Here is a 20,732-nt window from a genome sequence, read left to right as displayed (position 1 = left end):
TGTACTACTACCACACTATTTTTTGTCAATGGTAAGGGACCACTTCAATTACTTAATAGGGACCACTTCAATTGCTTTTAATGACTTTGAATTATTTTAAAACAATACTGATATCACTGTTAGCACCGTGTCTCTCGAATTTGAGTAAGAGTAGCACTGTTAGTACTATGATTTCCTTCAGAGCTGCTACCAGGGAAATATCCAGTTGTTGATGTAAGTCAGCAAGGTGCTTTATAAACATTTTCTTTACCGTAAAACTTTATGCATCAAACATAATACAAAAGAATATCGTTTATTTTGCCATAAAAGTTTATGCGTAAAATCGTTTATTTCGGTTCATCTATTTTAATCCTCTCTTTCTACTGAAATCTTTGTAGGATACTATTAGAATTACGAGATTGGCAGGTTAGTTGTAGAAGGTTTGGATATGAGAATATGTTGGAAAAGCATATGACAGTATGTGAATGTCAATTTTGTTGGAGACTGCTTACCAGTACGCTATAACTGATAGTGAGGATAACTCTTTCTACTTAATATCAACCCAAACATCACGGTCCTATTCTGACTTGGCTTACCTAATTTCACCTTGAACAATTGATGCCACTCCTAACATATTTATATTTGTCTAATTAAGGAGGATCAGTTATTGTTTCTAGTTTTTGTTGTCAACATAAATAGTAACTACTTGTTATGATGGGCAGATTAGTAACTACTTGCCAACATAATATAATCAATCATTTCCTTTCTTCTCAAGAAGATTTTGGAGACAAACTCAAGTACCTCATTTTATTCAACCATAATTCTTAATTACAATTCATCTTCAACAAAAGCATAATACAAAAGAAAATCGTTAATGCCCATGACAAAACAAATAACAACAACATCATTTTCCCAACTTTCTTCTCTTGTTCTAATTTCCTTTTCAGCTTCTCATTCTTCTTCTTTAGATCCAGTACAAGCTTTTCATTTTCCACACACATTTCAAGTTCTTCACGTTTTCTTTCAAAGCTTCCTTCACTTTCACAAACTCCTTTATCATGTCATTCAAAGTAATTACAACTTAAATTACTCTGCAATCAAAATAACACACCATTAATAGAAAATTAAGCACATGAACTGAAAGATTTAGTCACTTACTGCCCAATTTCTACATCTATAAAATAATCTTCCTTTGTTCTTCAGAGCAGTTGCCTTCAAAAGTAACAATGTTTCACCACAAGCACACATTTTAGATGGTAACCGTGAAGATGATCCACAACTTTGCGAATTTCCCGAACCAATGGTCCTTCGCGTCCAACCATTTCCTCCACTGTCACCTTTCATTTCACTACAACAAAGAAATCTCTTCATCACCTTCCGTGCCCACCCAAACCCTAAATCCACAATACTTATATTCACACGCAGAAGAGCAAAACAATACTTATCATCTTACCTCCTCAACAAGACGAACTCCAACCTTCAACTGAGATTACGAAGAAGAACCCAGATTTGCCCCCAACTGAGATCACGAAGAAGAACCCAACTTTGCCCCCAATTGAGATCACGAAGAAGAGCCCTAATTCGTAATCTGATTTCAATCACCCACACACGTGCCAATCACTTAATCTCATTCCATTAATTAAACAAGCAACGTGGCAGATACTTAAGACAGAAGCTGGCAGAAGACATGGCCTCGCCGTTTGCTAGATCAATAAAAACTTGACGCCGTCCATTTTCAAGGACTAATATTAAATGTTTCAATACTAAGAAGACTAAAAGCCATCAAAGTTTTGAGTAGGGACTAAAACCAAAAAACTTAAGGGACGAAAAGCATATTTAACCTGTCATTGATCTGCAAATTCAAACAACATAAACCTCCAATCTCACAGTGCCTCCATGGAACCTACAAAAACATCCAAATCGCGAAGGAGAAGATGAACTCACGATTTGGTCTCACGATTTTAGGGGTTCTCCGTGATTAGGATTCTGAATGAATTGAGGGTTTCTATTTCTTTGTGGTTTTAGGGATTTGATGTGGAGGTTTGGTTTGACGAAGGAGCGCGAGAAGGGATTTCTCAACTTGGACGAATGTGGTCTATGGTAGTGTTTTGGGTGGCACTGTGTTTTTGGTTTATCGTAGTGCAAGGTTGAACATTGATGGTGCAAGGCTGACGACGATAAAGGTGGTGGTCGGCGAAGATGGTAGGTGACGGTGGAAGGAGAAGGCAATGGGAATTAGGATTTCTGGTGGAAGAGGGTGATGACGTGGAAAAATGTGGTGGACAAATCATTCACTATAGGCTAAGGTGGACATTACACCATTAGCATTTTTTAACGCCGTCAGCAAAAAGGACTAACTTCAACCATTTTTATAAAACATTTGATGTTAGGGTACAAGGTATATGAGAGAAGAAGGTATAGGAGAGAAGGAGAAGGGCACCGAACGGTGGAAGACAGGGAACGATCAGGCCGAACGGTGGAAGGTAGGGAGCGACCAGGCCGAAAGGTGGACAACGAGGAGCGAGCAGGCCGAACAGTGAACAACGAGGAGCGACCAGGCCGAAAAGGGGGAAGCAGAGAAAGGTCAAGCCGAAATGTGGTAGGTTGTGGGGAGTCGAGCCGAACGACGGAAGATGGTGAGAGCTCGAGCCGAGCGGCGGGAAGCAGTGAAGGACCTGAGCCGAACGGTTGAAGAATTACCATCCTAACTGTCGCAGCTGTTAGGATGGGCGAGAACTAATTATAGTAAAAGGGAGCCACAATTGAGGAGAATATCCCATACAAGTTAATTAGAGTAAATAAATATATATTCTAGGGAAATATTCAGTATAAGTTAATTATAGTAAATAGAATTATATCCTAGGAAAATATTCAGTATAAGTTAATAATAGTAAATAAAATTATATTCTAGGAAAATATTTAATATAAATAAAGCTAGATGCTATTGTTTAGGGCATGTTTTTTATTATTGAGTTTGTTGACAGACGACTATGCTCCTGTGAGGGAGGTTATGCTCCCAAGTAATTGAAGGAGGTTATGCTCCCAATTATTGTTTACTTTTGTTTATTCAGATATTATCATCAATAAAAAAGATTCATTCGTTCATTATCATTCGTTCATTGTCTTTTCTACCTATTGTGATCGTGTTTAATTATGTCTCCGACTCGGATACGTAACATGTGACCACTCTAAAATACTCAAAAATAGGAGGGTTAAATATGTTTTTAGTCCCTAAACTATTGGTCGTTTCTGGTTTTCGTCCCTCTTTCAAAGTAAGGTACAATTTGGTCCTCATTCTTTTCAAAACGTTCGTTTTAGTCCTCGAAAACTAAACACGGTTTAAAAATTTGGTCCTCATTTAGCAACAAATGAGGACTAAAACCAAAATTCCGAGAACTAAAACGAACGTTTTGAAAAGAATGAGGACCAAATTGTACCTTACTTTGAAAGAGGGACGAAAACCAGAAACGACCAATAGTTTAGGGACTAAAAACATATTTAATCCAAAATAAGAAAATCACTTTAAACACAACTAACAAAATTAGGAACAAAATTGATATTAAGTCTTATAATTATGATAGTTAAAACAACAAAATTAACAGTGATATAGATCATCAAAATTCTCCTTTAAGTATTAAATACAGTTGTGTACTCATGATTCAAATTTGAAATGACTAGTGACACTGAAACAACTCTATAAATCTGCAGACTGCCTAATTTATTTATAAACTTTCGGACCAAAGGTTTTTAGCCATTAATATATATTTCTTGAGAACTACAGCAATAAATTTTAACTGTAGATCACGATTGACATGCTTTGGTTCAATTTAAGGCCAATTAGTAATTAAATAGTCAAATAACCTAACAATTAAAAAAATTATACTCCTCAAAATGCTTACATGTTCAAAACAATTTATATAGCTAAGCCAGTAGCTCAAAATGTTAATGACTTATACCACACCATCTGGACCGGCTGTATCTGTCACTTGTATCTATAAAACATTATCTTACTATACATATATAGACATATATAGAAACTGCAGGAATATATATAAGGACCCTTCAATTTCTTGTGTTTCAAGGGATCTGATTTCTGTATAATTCATAACAGAAGGTCAGAAAGCCAGAGTTTTTCCCTAAACCAACGGCATCTTTCTCCTTCATCCTTATAGTTTTGATAGTTGAGTTTAATCTTATAGTATTGAACAGTGCCAACATAGGGGTCACTTCAGTTAGTTTCTTTTGCAACATAAAAATAAAAACTGGTCCCAACGCTTTTCTATCAGTGTTACCAAATTAGTAGCATACCAGTAAAGAATTTGGTGCATATTAGGGGAGTTTAGGACTGAATTAGTACTAATTCTAGTGAGCAAGACTAGAACTGAGTCAGAATTAGGATGCATAGAGGCTAAATTTGAGATTCCAAAATGCCTATAAAAAATTGTATTACAGAAAAGGTTGAGTTAGTTAATATGATATTCAGTAACTTGTATATAGGGATAATGGACAGAATGAGAAATACATTTACGAGGATTTGGTGCATATGATAGTGACTTGAGTATTAAATGAGATAATTCTCGCTTCTTCTGTTTAAAACAACTACACAAATCTATACCAGTAAATTTAACTACTAGATGTCAAGAGATGTATTGAACTCGATGTTAGATATGATCCACCGTAAGCAAAAATATGTGCTCGGCCAGATAATGTAATCTTGGTAGAGCTGCCCTAACAAGATTAAGAAATATACAGATAAAAATAGGCATCATAACAACATAAATGTTTACCACAATACCATCAAAACAAATTCACCAGCAGGAATGAGCCCCTCTCAACTAATGTACTTAATTCTCAAATTGTTCATTGTGAAGAAATCAAACTGCAGAAAAGTGCCTGCAAAAGTATTTTCTAAACACAACTTTTACAATCCAAGTACAGCAGTTTAACTAAAAGGGTATCAACAACAGTGCTGTAAACTTAAGCTATCTACCATCAAGAGCTATTGAAAAGTAGAAAATAAATTCACTAACTAATTATAATAAGTAATGGGGAGTACACTATATAATCTAAAAGATGTCAGCAATAATGGCCTAGTAAGTGTCATCATTTAGCTTCCAGGAATGAAAATAATATTCTAATATCTTGAAGCCATCCATAAAATCCTTTAACCATTTAGATTTCAAGGTATTTTTATGGTGGCAACATTTTGTTTAGAAGGGATATGTATGCTTTTTAGTTCTGCCATCGGATAACTTCCCATCAGATTTAATGTTCCACATAGCCGATACTAGAACTGTATTTCCTGTGACAATATTGGAGGATCATAACCTTCTTCCCTCATTTTTGCATCTAATTTTCTTAGCATTTCATAAATCTGATCAGATTCACCATGCAATCTGTCACCAGCAATGAAACTGTAAACTTTATTCTTTATCTCAACCATGCTTTGACCAACAGTCTTCTTCAACCTATTCTCCTTTATCAATGTCCTGACTTTTGCAGCATCAAGCCAATTATTGTCCACACAATATATATTTGATAACAGTATATAATACCCTGCATGATTAGGATCTAACACGAAAAGATTCTGAGCTGCAAACTCCCCCATCTTTATATTTTCATGTATACGACATGCACCAAGTAAGGCTCCCCATACATGAGGGCCAGCTTGCATGGGCATGCCATTAATCAAGTCCAAGGCCCTATCCAACTCTCCCATTCGACCAAGAAGATCAACCATAATCCCGTAATGCTCTGAATTGGGCATCAATTGATACTCATTCACCATGACGTGAAACATCTTTATCCCATCTTCAATCAAACCTGCATGACTACAGGCAGATAGAATTGAGACAAAGGTTACCTCGTTAGGCTGAACATCTGAAAGATTAGTCATCTCATAAAATAATTTCAAAGCCTCTTCTCCTTGCCCATGGAATCCATATGCGGAAATCATTGAGCTCCAGGTAACAACATCTTTATGAGCCAATCCTTTAAAAAACTTGTTAGCATTATCTATACTACTGCACTTTGTATACAACTCTATGAGTGATGCTCCAATAAATTCATTATTTTCAAATCCACTTTTAGTTATAAAAGCATGAAGGCACACAGCTTGTTGAAGAATCCCTAATTCTGAACTTGCAGTAAGAATCTTCACCAGAGCAATAGCATCAGGTCGTGTTCCACTTGATAACATGTTGCAAAAAAACGTCAAGGACATGTGTGCCATTCCAACTTCAGCATACCCACTAAACAAAACAGCCCAAGAAACTACATCTTTATTGGGCATTCTGTTGAAAAGGTCAATTGCTTTTGCGGGCGAAAAACACTTCATGTACATATCAATAAGAGCTGTAGAGACAATGATATCCAACTCGAATCCATAGTTGATTGCCAATTTATGGATATGTGTACCTTCTTCCAAATTTGAACTGGAAGCACAAGCCCTCAATGCACTAATCACTGTAACCCTATTGGGTTCAATTCTTTTATCTATCATTTCATTGAAAAGATCTAATGCGCTGGTTTCAGCTCCATTATCAGCATAACACGCTATCATTGAGCTCCAAGATACAATATCCTTATTTGGCATTTCCCTGAACAAATTAGCTGCACTCTTAATAGAACCAAGTTTTCCATACATATTTAGCATAGAATTGGCCAAACATAACTTGGTGTCAAAACCCATTCGTTTCACAAATCCATGTACACTTCTTCCTGTGTTAAAATCAGATAACTGGGCACAAGCAGAAGCAGCGCTAACAAGTGTTACTGGATCGGGATTTACTTGCTCCAACACAACCATTCGGGAGAAAAATGCAAGTGCAAGTTCAGGACAGCCATTCTGCTCATACCCAGTAACTATTGAAGTCCATAAAACCACATCTGGTTTTGAATACTCAGTAAACACTTTCAAAGCATCATTCATTTGTCCACATTTTGAGTACAGCTCAATCAGTGCAGACCCTACATACATGTCATTATCTATCTTCCCCTTCTTGAGAAATCCATGAATCATTTTCCCCTGCTCAAGCTTCCGCAAACCTGCACACGATTTAAGAGCAATAGACAGTGTGTAATTGTCAGGTCTTTCCTCACTTGACACTGCATTGGCACTCATTTGATAGAATAGAGATAATGTCACCACCCATCTTCCCTCCATAAAGTAGCTCCTAAGCAAAGCATTCCATAAATAGGCAGTTCTACAAGTCGTTTCTTCAAACAGCCTATGTGCATGAAAAAGGGATGCATATCTAGCATAAAGAACATTAAGCTTTGTAACAACGAAACTATCATGGGCGAGGCCCAGTTTCAAACACTGTGAGTGCAACTGTGTAACTGATATCTTACTGCAGCAAGTCCCCAAGAGCTTGACTAAAAGATCCCTTCTTTTCATGTATAATGACTGATGACTTCTATAACCTAAAGAGCATCTCAGCTAATTCATAGCTTCTGAATTTGAAGCTCTCAATCATGTTCTTTTTATGCAATCATGTCTGTTGATAAGCCATATAACTGAAACAATTAGTACATGGGCTTTAATTAAACATACTTTGGTTGAATCAAGGAAGAACACACGTAGAGAAACAGGACGAACAAAGCATTCATTACAGTAGTTAACAACTTATGCCAATATGGCACCAGTTCCAACACATCATTAGTCATTAATTTCAACGAAAATGAAAACTAATTCATGTAAAAAGCTTAAAGGGAAAGATAACACCGTTTCGGAGGAGATTTGGGATCCTTCAGGTGCTGAAAAACAAATAAATTTGGGAACTTTGTAAAATCACAATTTTATATTTAATAAATCAGTAGTTTTTTTTTTCTTTTTACTTTTTTTTATGCAAAATAAAAAAATAACATAAAGATCAAATCCAAATAAATATATTATAACCTTAATTATACATTTGGTTTTCATATTTTGTTGGTTTAATTTTCTCCTCTTATTTTTATTTTGTTAATTTAGTTGTCTTCTTTTTAAAAGAGGTACAATTTAATTATTTTTGTTATGTTAATATTACCGACGTGTTTGTACGTATTAATAGTGAAACTTTTAGTTTTTAATTTTTTAAGAAAAATATTAAGTGTCACTTAGCTTATAATAGTGTTATATGACAATGATAATGCAGGTTAGTGTTATTGTCACATAGTTGTTTTCAATTTAATATCTATATATAAAATTTTGATTTAATTTAATCTAATTTCTTAAAAAAATGGAGAAATTTGGTCTTTCTCCAATTAAAAGCTAATTATTAAATTTAATTACAATTTATATATACATATTAAAATCTTTTGAAATTTAAACATCAAATTACTCTACTTAAATATTAAAATTATTTTATTTTTTACAGTGTAAAAAATTATATTTTCATCTTTACACTTATAATTTTCTACACAAATAAAAGATAAAATAATTTAAATATTTAGGTGGAATGATTTAATATATACATTCTAAAAGATTATTTTAACATATGTATATATAAATTATAATTAAGTTTGATTATTATTGGTCTCAAATTAGAGAGTGACAAATTGATCTATTTAAAAAAAAGTTAAATTAAATAAAAAAATTAAATATAAAAATTAAATTAAAAATCACTCTTATAATAATACTTTCACATGACATTGCCACTGTCACGACTATAACTAATATGATAGTTTATGTTTTTAGAAAAAAAAATAAAAATTGTAATATGAATACATGTTAGTGGCAAATAATTAAATTAGACTGCTTTAAAAAAATAAAAGAACTAAGTTAAATAAAAATAACAATAAAAAATGAAATTGGATAAAGCAAACAAAATACATGCTGAAAATGTATAAATAATCATATAGTTTACATTTCACGAATTGAATTTTATAATATAGTTACACATTATGAAACTTGTTTTCTTAATATAACTTATTTTTCATGTTTTTGTTATAGTGTGCTTTATGCAAATTCAAGCTCATTTTATGTTTAATATATACTTGTTTAAATATTTTTAGCTTGAACTTGTTTAAATAAGGTGATACATTTTTTCTTTTTTACTTATTTTTACATTAAATAAAAAAAATAACATAAAGATGAAATAAAAAAAAAACGTTTTTTACTCTAAAAGAAAAGTCTTTTATTATTTGAGATAATAACATAATTTTAAATATATAATTTATTTAAACAAAAATTATCTATGAATATTCTTAGAGAGAGAGAAATTGTAAACTTATCATATAAATTACAATTATCTTATATTTTTTACTTTTTTAAAAATTTAAATATTTTTTTATGAAAATTAAATTAGATTTATTATGATTTAGGTTAAAAAATATACATTTTCACTTTTTTTTTCTTACAAATATCTTATTAATATCTAACTTATTCAATAAATTTGACACCCAAGTGGATTATTACACTTGTTACTCTTTCATTTCTTTTATATTTATTTTTAAAATTACAACTTATCTTTGCATATTGCCAACCATTTTTTTTCCATAATTAAAGGCATAATAGACCTTGAGTTTAAAAACTTATAAGATGTGTGGATTCTATTAGACTTTTAATAATCCTTCGATCCAAGATTATTTCTGAAAAGGATCACTCTGTACAAAGTAATAATAAAATGTACAAAGTAATAATAAACATTTTAGCCTTGTATTTCAAACAAATAGTGTAGGTTATTTATGCATTATATTTGAGTTAAGTAGTATAATAATTTGATCTTCGTTTGGGATTATCTTTGTACAGGTTAGAGCAACCTACCTAAGATTTCAATTGGGCTAAGATTGGTCCAAAAGAAACCCTGGGATCAGTCATTCAAGGCTAGGTGCGCATTCTCATTTAGCACATGGTGCAATGTGGAAAGCATTATGAGTTTCACTTGACACTCGATCCTCTAAATGGGGCATGAATTTAGGACATCATGGGAAATTCAAATCCCTCCCTTTTGCTCAACCCTCAATTTCACTTATATAAATAGAGGAGCTCACACCTTGTAAAATCGCTCATGAATATATAGAGAAATTTTGCATAGATTTTTTCTCAACTTTGTGAGTCACCTAAGAATATGATTCTCTATTGGCTATTGTTAACTCTCTATTTCTCTATTTTTCTCTGTTAATACTCTTCTCTTAGGATATTTTAGTTTTTAATTCATTAGAATTAGTATAGTTTAGAGTAATTAGGATAAAAATAGGCTTTTGATAGAAATAGTGTTAATTTTTCCTTTTTAGTTAAATAAATAGGTTTTTAAATAAATAAGTCTTTTTCTTCTTTAGATATAAATATTCAGAAAAATAAATAATTTTTTTTATTTCTTTTGTAGGCTTTTATCTCTTCTTTTTGGCTGTTTGGGCTGAAGAAAGCTATTGGGCCAGCATTGTTAAAAAACCCATTTAATCTGCATGTAGCTGAAGTTGGAGGGTTACTCCCTACACCACCCCACTTTGCTTCCTGCACCACCACATTTTTTTAAAATTCCAAAACTATCCTTTATATTTTAAAATATCCTACACTTCCACCTCTTTTCTTCAACGGATGTCAATATCCGTTGAAGAAAAAATTCTTCAACGGATGTGCCACATCCATTGAGTTTCTTTTTTTTTTTAATTTTTAATTTTTTAATTCATTGTATTTTAAATTAATATATAAATATTATTTAATTTTTTAAAAATTATTACTTAATTATTTATAAATTAATTTTATTTTATTTAATAAAATAATAATTATTAATTTAATTTATGTATTATTTTTTAAATAATAATTTATTTTAATTATTATTTAAAAAATAATACATAAATTAAATTAATAATTATTATTTTATTAAATAAAATAAAATTAATTTATAAATAATTAAGTAATAATTTTTAAAAAATTAAATAATATTTATATATTAATTTAAAATATAATAAATTAAAAAACTAAAAAAAAAAAAAACTCAACGGATGTGCCACATCCGTTGAAGAATTTTTTCTTCAACGGATATTGACATCCGTTGAAGAAAAGAGGTGGAGGTGTAGGATATTTTAAAATATAAAGGATAGTTTTGGAATTTTAAAAAAATGTGATGGTGCAAGGAGCAAAGTGGGGTGGTGTAGGGAGTAACCCTCTTAAAGCCCTTTAGGAAGATTAGTGAAACATTGCATTTTGGGTGTTGCTCCCTCCACCACCACACCTTTCTCCCTCCACCTCCCCTTTACTATTTTGTCCCTCAGTAAAATTTTATTTTTAGGGTTATTATTTTTTAATTTTACTCTAGCCTATTTCACTAATAACCTATATAGTCCCTTGCATGAGTAAAATATTTTTCTTTTATTTTAACATTATACTTATTCCTCTCTCTGGTGTGAGATACTACAAGTTGCAAAGGTTGGTGGTGGTGGAAAGAATTATCAAGCAATCTTCCTCTTGTGGTGGTGGAAAGAATTATCAAGCAATCTTCTTCTTGTGGTGATATAGTGTTGCTCTCGTGCGTGGAGTGGTGGAGTGCGTTTGTGGTGCTTGCTCCAGGTGCATAGTCCAATAAACCTTCCATAAAACCCTAAAATAAAAACGAAACCTTGAACGGATGACATCCTTCAACGGATGTCAACATCCGTTTAAGGTAAAACGGATGTCGACATCCGTTTTACCTTAAACGGATGTTGACATCCGTTGAAGGATGTCATCCGTTCAAGGTTTCGTTTTTATTTTAGGGTTTGTTTTATTTTTTTATTAGATATTTTAATAATTTAATTTAAATATTTTGATTTTTTATTTTTGAATATATTTTTAATGTATTTTAATAATGTATATTTATATTAGTTTATATTTACATTTTTAATTTTGGATGTTATATATAATTAGTTTTTAAACGTAATAATTTTGTAAAATATATATTTTTTATACATGATTTTTGTATCTTTAATTTTTTAACAATTTTATAATTATATAAAAATTACTTATTACTTTATTTATATCAAATATATAATTTAATTATATTAATATTTTTATATTTGTTTGATTAATTATTAATTATGTTAATAAGGCTCATTATAATTTTGTAGGTGATTATTATTTAAAATGGATGAATATCTTTATATGGATTCTCAAATTGGTTGTAGTTTGAAATCTGATTTGTCTTCATCAATTAGCAAAGTTGTAGAGAGAGATTTAACAAATAAATTTACAACAAATGAAATATTTCGTTCACGGGAGCACTTAATTCAATGTGTAAGAGGGATGACTTATGATTTAGGATTTGTTGTGGTAATAGTAAGATCTGACATAGCTACTGGTGTACGGGGAAGAAAAACGTTCGTCATACTTGGATGTGAAAGAGGGGGAAAATATAGGAAATACAAAGCTGATGCAGTGGCTAGTGTATACGGCACTCGTAAATGTGAATGTCCGTTTAGATTAAAGGGTAAACCATGTTCAGATGGGGCCAGATGGGTGTTGAAGGTGATGTGTGGACATCACAACCATGAGTTGCCTGAAACTTTAATTGGTCACCCTTATGCTGGCAGATTAAATACGAGTGAGAAGTCATTATTGGTTTATATGACAAAAAGTAAAGTTACACCTACAAATATTTTATTAACACTCAAACAAAATAATGATCGAAATGTCACAACGATTAAACAAATCTACAACGCAAGGCATGCGTATAAACGATCATTAAGAGGGTCCAGAACTGAACTACAACAACTTATGATGTTGTTGGATCGGGATAAGTACATTCACTGGAGTAGGTGTGCTGATGATTCAGAGGTTGTTAGGGACTTGTTTTGGACACATCCTGATGCAGTCAAATTGTTAAACTCATTTAATGTTGTATTTATGATGGATTCCACATATAAAACAAATAGATATAGACTTCCGTTGCTTGAGATTGTGGGTATGACGTCTACAGGGTTAACCTTCTCAGCAGCATTTGCTTTCTTGTCTACTGAAAGGTAGAGTAATTTCACATGAGCTTTGGAAAAGCTGAAAGGTTTATTTTTAACATCTGAGGGTGGTCCTAAAGTCATTGTCACTAACCGAGACTTGGCTTTGATGAATGCCATAGCAAATGTATTCCCTGAGTCATATCAGATGTTATGTCGGTTCCATATCCTTAAAAATGTTAAAGCTAAATGCAAAATGTTAGTTCATTCTACTGAGGTTTGGGAAGTGTTGATGGATGCATGGGAAAATGTGATGGATTGTGCTGATGAAAGCTTGTTTGCTGAGTATGTGAATGGTTTTCAATACGCAAGCAGTTCATGGCCTTTGTTCTTTGAATATGTGAATCAGACTTGGATTATTCCGTACAGCACATACTTTGTAAAGTTCTGGACGAACAAAGTAATGCATTTAGGGAACACAACCACAAATAGGTATGTTGTAATGTTATTTTATTTATTTGTTTTATAGATAAATATTTATTTGTACTTGTTGAAGGTTTTTTTTTTGTTTCAGGGTTGAATCTGCTCATTGGAGCCTGAAGAAAGTTCTGGGCAATAGTATGGGTGATTTGTGTTCTTGTTGGGATAATATTCATAACGTCTACAACACAACAAGATTAAGGCGTCATTTGAAAGTAGTTTGTTGCTCATGAGTGACCATTTTAAAGGCTACAGATATAGAGAACTTATTAGGCGTGTGTCTCGATATGCATTGGATCTTATTGCTAAGGAATTGAAAATAGTGCAGCAGATAGGATTGGACTCCTCATAGTGTGGATGCGTATTGAGACGTACATTTGGTGTCCCATGTGCATGTGAATTAGCACGATATGATCCTAGGATGATCCCTATAGGTGAATTTCATATCATGTGGCGAAGATTGCATTTCTCAAATGTTGAATTAAATGAAACTGAGCCTCAGTTATCCATTAAAGATGAGTTGAAACAAGTAGAAGAACGATTCAATGAGGTTGACATTGGCGGTAAAGTCACCATCAAGCAGAATTTACTTGAGATTGTTTGTCCTACATTGACATCAATGGTCCCTCCATTACATAAAGTCAAGACAAAGGGTGCACAAAAAAGTAAAGTTAAACGAAGTGAAAGGTCTACTACGCGGGATCCATCATATTTTGAGTATGTGGATGCCTTTCATTCAACCATAGAATCTTCATCTGTGAGAAGTAAATTACAATCAAAGCCAAAAGTAATGAAGAAAAGGAGAGTTCCAATGATAGACCAGTTTCATTCTACTACTCACCCCTTCATTGTGGACGTTGTTGATGTTGTGGATGATGGTCACTGTGGGTATAGATGCATTGCTGCGTTGTTAGGACTCGGAGAAGATTCATGGCCCGTTGTCAGGAATGAGTTGTACAAAGAACTCAGTGCATGGCGTGATGAATATGCAAGCCTAGTAGGAGGCTATGATAGACTAGAAGAACTGAGAAACTCTTTGTTGGTGCAATCACTGTCGGCGGTAAGTGTTTCCCGTTTTATGTAGTTTATTTATTACATTTTTTTTCTAACAACTTTTATTCATAATAGGCTAACATGAGCAAGTGGATGACATTACCAGACATTGGTTATGCAATTGCTAACCGGTATAACGTTATCTTAGTGTGTTTGTCATACTCTCAAAATTATACTATCTTCCCACTACGTTCCACACCACCTTCTGATATCACTCAACATCGCTTAATTTGTATAGGACATGTTCATGGATGTCATTTTGTACAGGTAAGTGCATTTTTTTATGATTTCATTTTAAAATTACTTATCACTCAATTAATTATTGTAATTTGTATAATGCAGGTTAAGATACAAGAAGGTTGTCCGTTGTCCATGGTGAATATCATGTCCTCAACCCACTGTTATCCTGAGGCACGAGCGTGGTCATCTATTTATACTAGTAGGATGCACGCATTTGAACAGTTGATGGACATAACAACATCTTATGTTGACTTAGGTGATTCATGATATTTATATTATGTATGAAGATATGTAAAAATACACTATTATATTTTGTTATTTAAGTACTTATTGTCATTATTCGTGATATTTATATTATTATTATTCGTGATATTTATGTAGTATTTATTTATGTATGAAGATATTTATATTATCAGTATTCCTGATATTTATATTAGTTGTTGTTAATTAAGTTCTTATTTTTTTTCCACTTAAACATATAAATATTTGATCATCTATATAACCAATATAAAAGAACATGTAACTCAAAATGAAAACATTGAAATTATAAGAAATTATAAATGTCTATTACAAATACAAAGAAAATATGATGTCAAATAATATATAATGAGAAAAAGGAAATATAAAGTCCTGTAATACATAATGAAAAAATGAAATACAAAGTCCTATCAATTAGACGTCGACCGTCTACCACGCACATGCCTCTGCCCTCTCCTAGTTGGGGAATATTCGTCGATGCCCTCATTAGCAATCTGAAGCAGGTCCACTGACACTTGATGTGCAACAGTACCCTCGGTGACATGACGACACGATATCAAGGACTGTAACATTCTCGCCATTCGCCTAAATCTAGCCTGCATTATAATTATATCAAACAATTAAATAAACAAGGTGATCAAAATTTAATAATATAAGCAATGAAAAATAACATACCAGGGCGCCAGATGGTGAAGGTGGAGACGATCTACGATGGGGTCGTGCCTGCTGTGGAACATCGGGGCGCTATCTAGGCGCAAGAGCCGGTCGCGCGTCATCTACAACAACAATAATATAAGGATGCGAAACCCTCCTGAACCACTGAATGTACCCATCGACACAGTCAGAAGGGGATGCTGCATGTCTGACATTACTCACAACGTGAGCTCTGAAGTGCAACCAAACATGATTAATGGCCACTACATCTGCATCTGGAACCGTAGTCGGTGATCGTGGAATGTCTTGCTGAAACCCAAATTGCCTCAGCACACGCTCAGGCAAATGACGACAAAGGGTGTCACTGATGAGTGCATATTTATACCCACATTTATGTTTGAAAATTAAAATTTTGATGGGATAATTGTGTTTAAATGGTTGATTTTAAGTGAATTTGTGATGATTGGAATTATTGGGTTTGGGAAATAAAGAGACGTAAAAAGTAAGTTTTAGCACATAAATTATTCTTGGATGTTCTAATGTTTATTTGTGCAGCTGAGAATATAAGTTTTATTGGTCCAAATGGCAATTCAAGGCCCAAAATCAGGTTTTATTTGGAAAATAATGTACAGATGGGCCAAACAGGTAACTTTTACCCTTGCACCTCCCAATTTCCTTACATACACCCCTCTTCTCTTAAACAGGCCCAATACTAAGCCAAACAATAACCCTATTCTAAATACACCTCCTAAATTTCCCTACCCATACCCCTCCTAAGCTAGACTCCACCAGATCATGCCACGTGTCCAAATCCTCCACACACAGATCTGACCATTGAGAAGTTGCCACGTCATTAATCCTTTGTACACCAAATAAACCAACCAGAACATGCCACATCATGCCTCTTGCCACGTCAGCCTTGTCTTCTCTAACAGAGAAACCCTAATCTAGCAGAACCCTAGCCGCCATTGCGCAACCTTTCTTCTTCACGAGTTCTTCGCTGCCACGCCGCGACCATCTTCTTCCACGGCCAATAACCACAACAACGCATGCAGTCTTGCAACCAAATGCGAAACCTCCATGGCCGTCGCGTACCACACTCATCACCATCCTTGCACGAGTTTCTTCATCCGGCAACCATGGCAGCACGTCAAACCAAACCTGCACTCAGGAAAACCAGAAACAGTAGGAACCCTCTCGCATCTTCGCTCGTGACGGCGCAGGAGGAAACCTTTCTCCTTTCCCCTAATCTGAAACCCTAATTGGGGAAGGAAGAGGACTACCACGTGTGAAGCCTTGATTGGTGCGTGCAAGCTGGGTCAAAGCTGGTCAAAGCAGGTCAACAAGTCTCCTCTGGTCAAAAGTGGTCAAACTGAGGGGCTTTCCTGCAATTTCAGAAATTCATAAGGGGCTAAAGTGCAGATATGGGAAATTTCAAGGTATTTGTGCAATTTTGGAAAGTCAGAAAAGATAAAAAAATAATTTTCAGTTGTTGAATTAATTTAATTTAGGAATATCAACAGAAAATATCTTCCAAATAATGTTATAATTATTTAAATCTTTTAGTTATTTCAAAGATATAAGATAAAAGATTCTATCAACTGAATATTCAGAGTCCAAGCCCAATCAAGCCTATTTAAAGAGACCCAGGGGACTTCACTTCATTCATTCTCTCATACTTCTCTCTCTCTTACTTTCATCTTGTATTCAACTCCATTCATGGAGAGCTAAACATCTAGGGCTATTCTGCTATAATTCCATTATGGATTCTGAGGTTAGATTGAGTTAACGCAATTGTTTACTTTGCTTATTGATTTAAGTTGTTCTCTCTATGTCTTTCATCTCTCTATCTTGTTAAAAGTAAAGATTTTTGCATCATAATGTGTTTGAATCTACATGCATATTGATTATACGAGTTCAAGGGTTTCTAGGTTTAATTGAGAATCTACTTTGATTTAATTTAGGAACTTTCATATGATTAAATGGTTTTTACTATCAATTGAGAATGTGCTTTGATTGGTAGTAATAATTTCAACTATAATTAATTGAGAATTTACTTTGATTGATTAACTTTTAACTTGGTTAGGAGATTTAAGAATAGACATGATTAAACACAATAAAATTTGATTGAGAATGTACTTTGGTTGAATTTATTGTGAATAATCTAGTAAGGTTTTGCATTTGATTGAGAATTTACTTTGGTTAAATGCATGATCGCCCTCAAATTAATTAAGAATGTACTTTAATTAATTTGAAACTTAAGCAATAATCAATTGAACAATTATCAGTGAATAACCGATGATGAATCTATCTTGGAAAAGCAGTGGAATTAGCCTATTTCATCGTAACTGTTTTATGTTTCTTATTTGATCTTTAAACATTCTCCAAATGTTACTTTTATCATAAGCATTGCATAGCATTCGTAAGAGTCAGATATTCAAAAGCAATTCCGTGTTCGTTGGGAGACGACTCAGGGTTACTTTAGCCCTATCTACCTTCTTGAATACTACTTGGCAATACTGAAGTTGCCTTGAAAAGTAGTATTAATTTGATAGCTTCAAAGACAGGTTATCAAATTTGGCGCCGTTGCCGGGGAATACGGTTAGTATTTTGAATATTTAATTCTTATTTTTATTTTTATTTTATTTTTTTTTTTATTTTTTATTTTTTTTATTTTATCTTTATTTTTTTAAATATTTTCAAGAAGGTGGAGATTAATAGTCCTTTGTTAGATGCTGTTAAGAAAATTCCTAAATACGCCAAGTTTTTAAAAGAAATTTGCACAAATACAAGGCGTTTTAGGGATAATGAGGTTGTTAATTTGGGAAGAAATGTGTCAAGCTTGATTCAGAAACATAATGAAATACCACAAAAATGCAAGGATCCAGGTATGTTTTCTGTTCCTTGTGTTATTGGAAATTCAAAGTTTGACAATGCCATGCTAGATTTAGGGGCTTCCATAAATGTAATGCCTTTATCAGTGTTTACTTCTCTATCTCTGGGACCTCTTAAGACTACTGGTGTGGTCATTCAACTGGCCAACCGTAGCATAGTTAACCTTGCAGGTGTGCTTGAGGACGTCCTTGTCCGAGTAGACAAATTAATTTTTCCTGCAGATTTCTATATCTTGGACATGAAGGATGATGAAGGAATCAGTCCAACAACTATTATCTTGGGAAGACCCTTCATGATGACAGCACGATGTGCATGTAGGATCATTGACAACGGAGATAGGAGACGAGAAGGTGCGGTTCAACGTGTTGGAAGTTGGGAAGCACCAGATTAAAGATCATTCTTTGTTTTGTATTGATTTATCAAGTGATGTTGTAAACAATTTTTCTTTTACAAATATGTCATGCCTAATTATGGACGAAAAGGAAACTGTAAAGCAGATAATATTGAGGACGCGGTATTAATATATGATACCTCTGTGGCATCCGAGTGTGATGTTGAGGTGGCTGAGATTACCTTAGGCAGTAAAAGTTTGCCATTTGTGGTGCAACCACCCATTTTGGAGTTGAAACCTTTACCGTCCCATTTGAAATATGCTTATCTTGAGAGGGATGGGAAACTCCCTGTTATTATATCTGTATTGCTTACTGATGAGCAGGAAAAACAGCTATTACAGGTTATCAGAGACCACAAGAGAGCAATAGGCTGGACTTTAGCAGATATTCCTGGTATTAGCCCTTCTTTTTGCATGCATATAATACTTTTGGAGGAGGATGCTAAACCAGTGAGACAACCTCAAGGAAGACTGAATCCTCAACTGATGGGGGTTGTAAAGAAAAAGGACACCAAGTTGCTACAAACAGGTCTTATATATTCAAATTCTAACAACACTTGGGTAGGCCCTATACATGTGCTTCCCGAGAAATATGGAATCACAATGGTCAAGAACGAGAAGGACAAGTTGATTCCTATTCAAGACAGAGGTGGGTCACAGAATGTAGTAGTTGACCATCTTAGTAGGATTGAAAAGGGAAAACATAACATTCCTATCCAGGATGACTTTTCCAAAGAAGTCCTACTAGCATTCCTTCCACCATGAAGGAGGTAAGTTCCCTCATACTTTTTCTTTGCATTTTATATATAAGGCATACATTGAGGACAATGCATAGTTTAAGTGTGGGGGTGTGGGGAAACAATTAATTTTGTTCCCTATTTTGTTTGTTTTGAATAAATATTTGCATTGGATTTGAGAGTTTGAATCAGTAACTGGAATGATCATGAATTCAAGAGAAAAAAAAATGAGTCATGTTGATATGAGTGGATTGCTTTTATGATTTGCTGATTGAGTTGACTTGAGAATTTTCTGATTAAATCTTTTGAGAAAGAAATTTGAAACCATGTGAGTTTTGGACTTAATGTTAAGGATGGACCACCATGTGCCATACCTATTTTTCTTGTGTGATTTGCCCATGTTTCGTTGATACTGTAATAGTTAGCTTGATTCTATGTTGTGCAACTGAGGTGAATATGCATGATTTGATATGATTGAGGCATTTCTTGTTTTATCTACTTGGCCAAATAAACTTGTCCTAACATTAATCCATTGGAACCCTCTTTGAGCCTTAAGCCTATTTTTTCTTGTTCCCAGTCATTGTCAAATGAAAAAAAGAAGAAAAATCATATGTTCCTTACCTTAGGAAAGAAGAAGGAGTAATGGATTCTGTTAGAATTAAAGTGATGAATAAGTGTGTGGGTGAGTATCTCACCCACAAAACAATAAAAAGGGTAAAAAGGAAGATGAAAAATTGAAGTTTAAAAAAAAAGGAAAAGAAGAAGAAAGAAAAGTAAATCTTCCTTAAAAGAGCAAGAAATAGATTTGTTTTTGAAATCAAATATCATTACTCTTTCTATGTCAATTTCAAAAGCTCAGAAATCCCAAGAAAATTTCCTACCTTTGCCTTGGCCTCAATACAACCTTTAAAAAGTCTGCATGATCAGTAATTACATGTTTTCTGAAGTGTGTGAATGTTAGAGTCTTGCTAAATATCAATGGTGTCTACTTACATTGGTATTTTGAGTGTAAACACAAGCCAAAAACACTCGAGAGAGTTGAGGAGAAATAGATACATGTTGACTTGAGTGTTGTCTTACATATTTGATTTTCTTGAGAATTCAAAAAGGCTAACTCATGTGTGAAGAATAAAGTGATTCCATTTGCATGTCAATAACAAAGTAATGCCTAAATGATTGATCTATGTTTGGTGCTG

General features: G+C 33.5%; 2 protein-coding genes across 2 annotated transcripts; one reads left to right on the top strand and one right to left on the bottom strand.

Annotated features, from left to right (window-relative positions):
• Positions 1–4,712: 4,712 nt before the first annotated feature.
• On the bottom strand, positions 4,713–7,733 carry LOC108325271 (putative pentatricopeptide repeat-containing protein At3g01580). The gene has a single exon (XM_017558317.2). The coding sequence runs from the start codon at positions 7,376–7,378 to the stop codon at positions 5,267–5,269; it is 2,112 nt and encodes a 703-aa protein (XP_017413806.1). The 5' UTR covers positions 7,379–7,733; the 3' UTR covers positions 4,713–5,266.
• A 6,023-nt stretch (positions 7,734–13,756) lies between these two features.
• On the top strand, positions 13,757–14,868 carry LOC108324524 (uncharacterized). The gene is made up of 3 exons (XM_017557465.1): positions 13,757–14,368; positions 14,437–14,628; positions 14,704–14,868. The coding sequence occupies exons 1-3, from the start codon at positions 13,757–13,759 to the stop codon at positions 14,866–14,868; spliced, it is 969 nt and encodes a 322-aa protein (XP_017412954.1).
• The last annotated feature ends 5,864 nt before the right edge of the window (positions 14,869–20,732 follow it).

Source organism: Vigna angularis, chromosome 3 (genome assembly GCF_016808095.1).
Source record: "Vigna angularis cultivar LongXiaoDou No.4 chromosome 3, ASM1680809v1, whole genome shotgun sequence".
Lineage (NCBI taxonomy): Eukaryota > Viridiplantae > Streptophyta > Magnoliopsida > Fabales > Fabaceae > Vigna > Vigna angularis.
The sequence above is the reverse complement of the archived record's forward strand: the minus strand, read 5'-3'. Positions and strand labels throughout refer to the sequence as shown.

Coding starts and splice junctions, on each gene's coding strand:
- LOC108325271 (XM_017558317.2), bottom strand. CDS start 7,378: ATGAAAAGAAGGGATCTTTTAGTCAAGCTCTTGGGGACTTGCTGCAGT.
- LOC108324524 (XM_017557465.1), top strand. CDS start 13,757: ATGTGGCGAAGATTGCATTTCTCAAATGTTGAATTAAATGAAACTGAG. Junction 14,369..14,436: donor TGGTGCAATCACTGTCGGCG/GTAAGTGTTTCC, acceptor TATTCATAATAG/GCTAACATGAGCAAGTGGAT. Junction 14,629..14,703: donor ATGGATGTCATTTTGTACAG/GTAAGTGCATTT, acceptor TGTATAATGCAG/GTTAAGATACAAGAAGGTTG.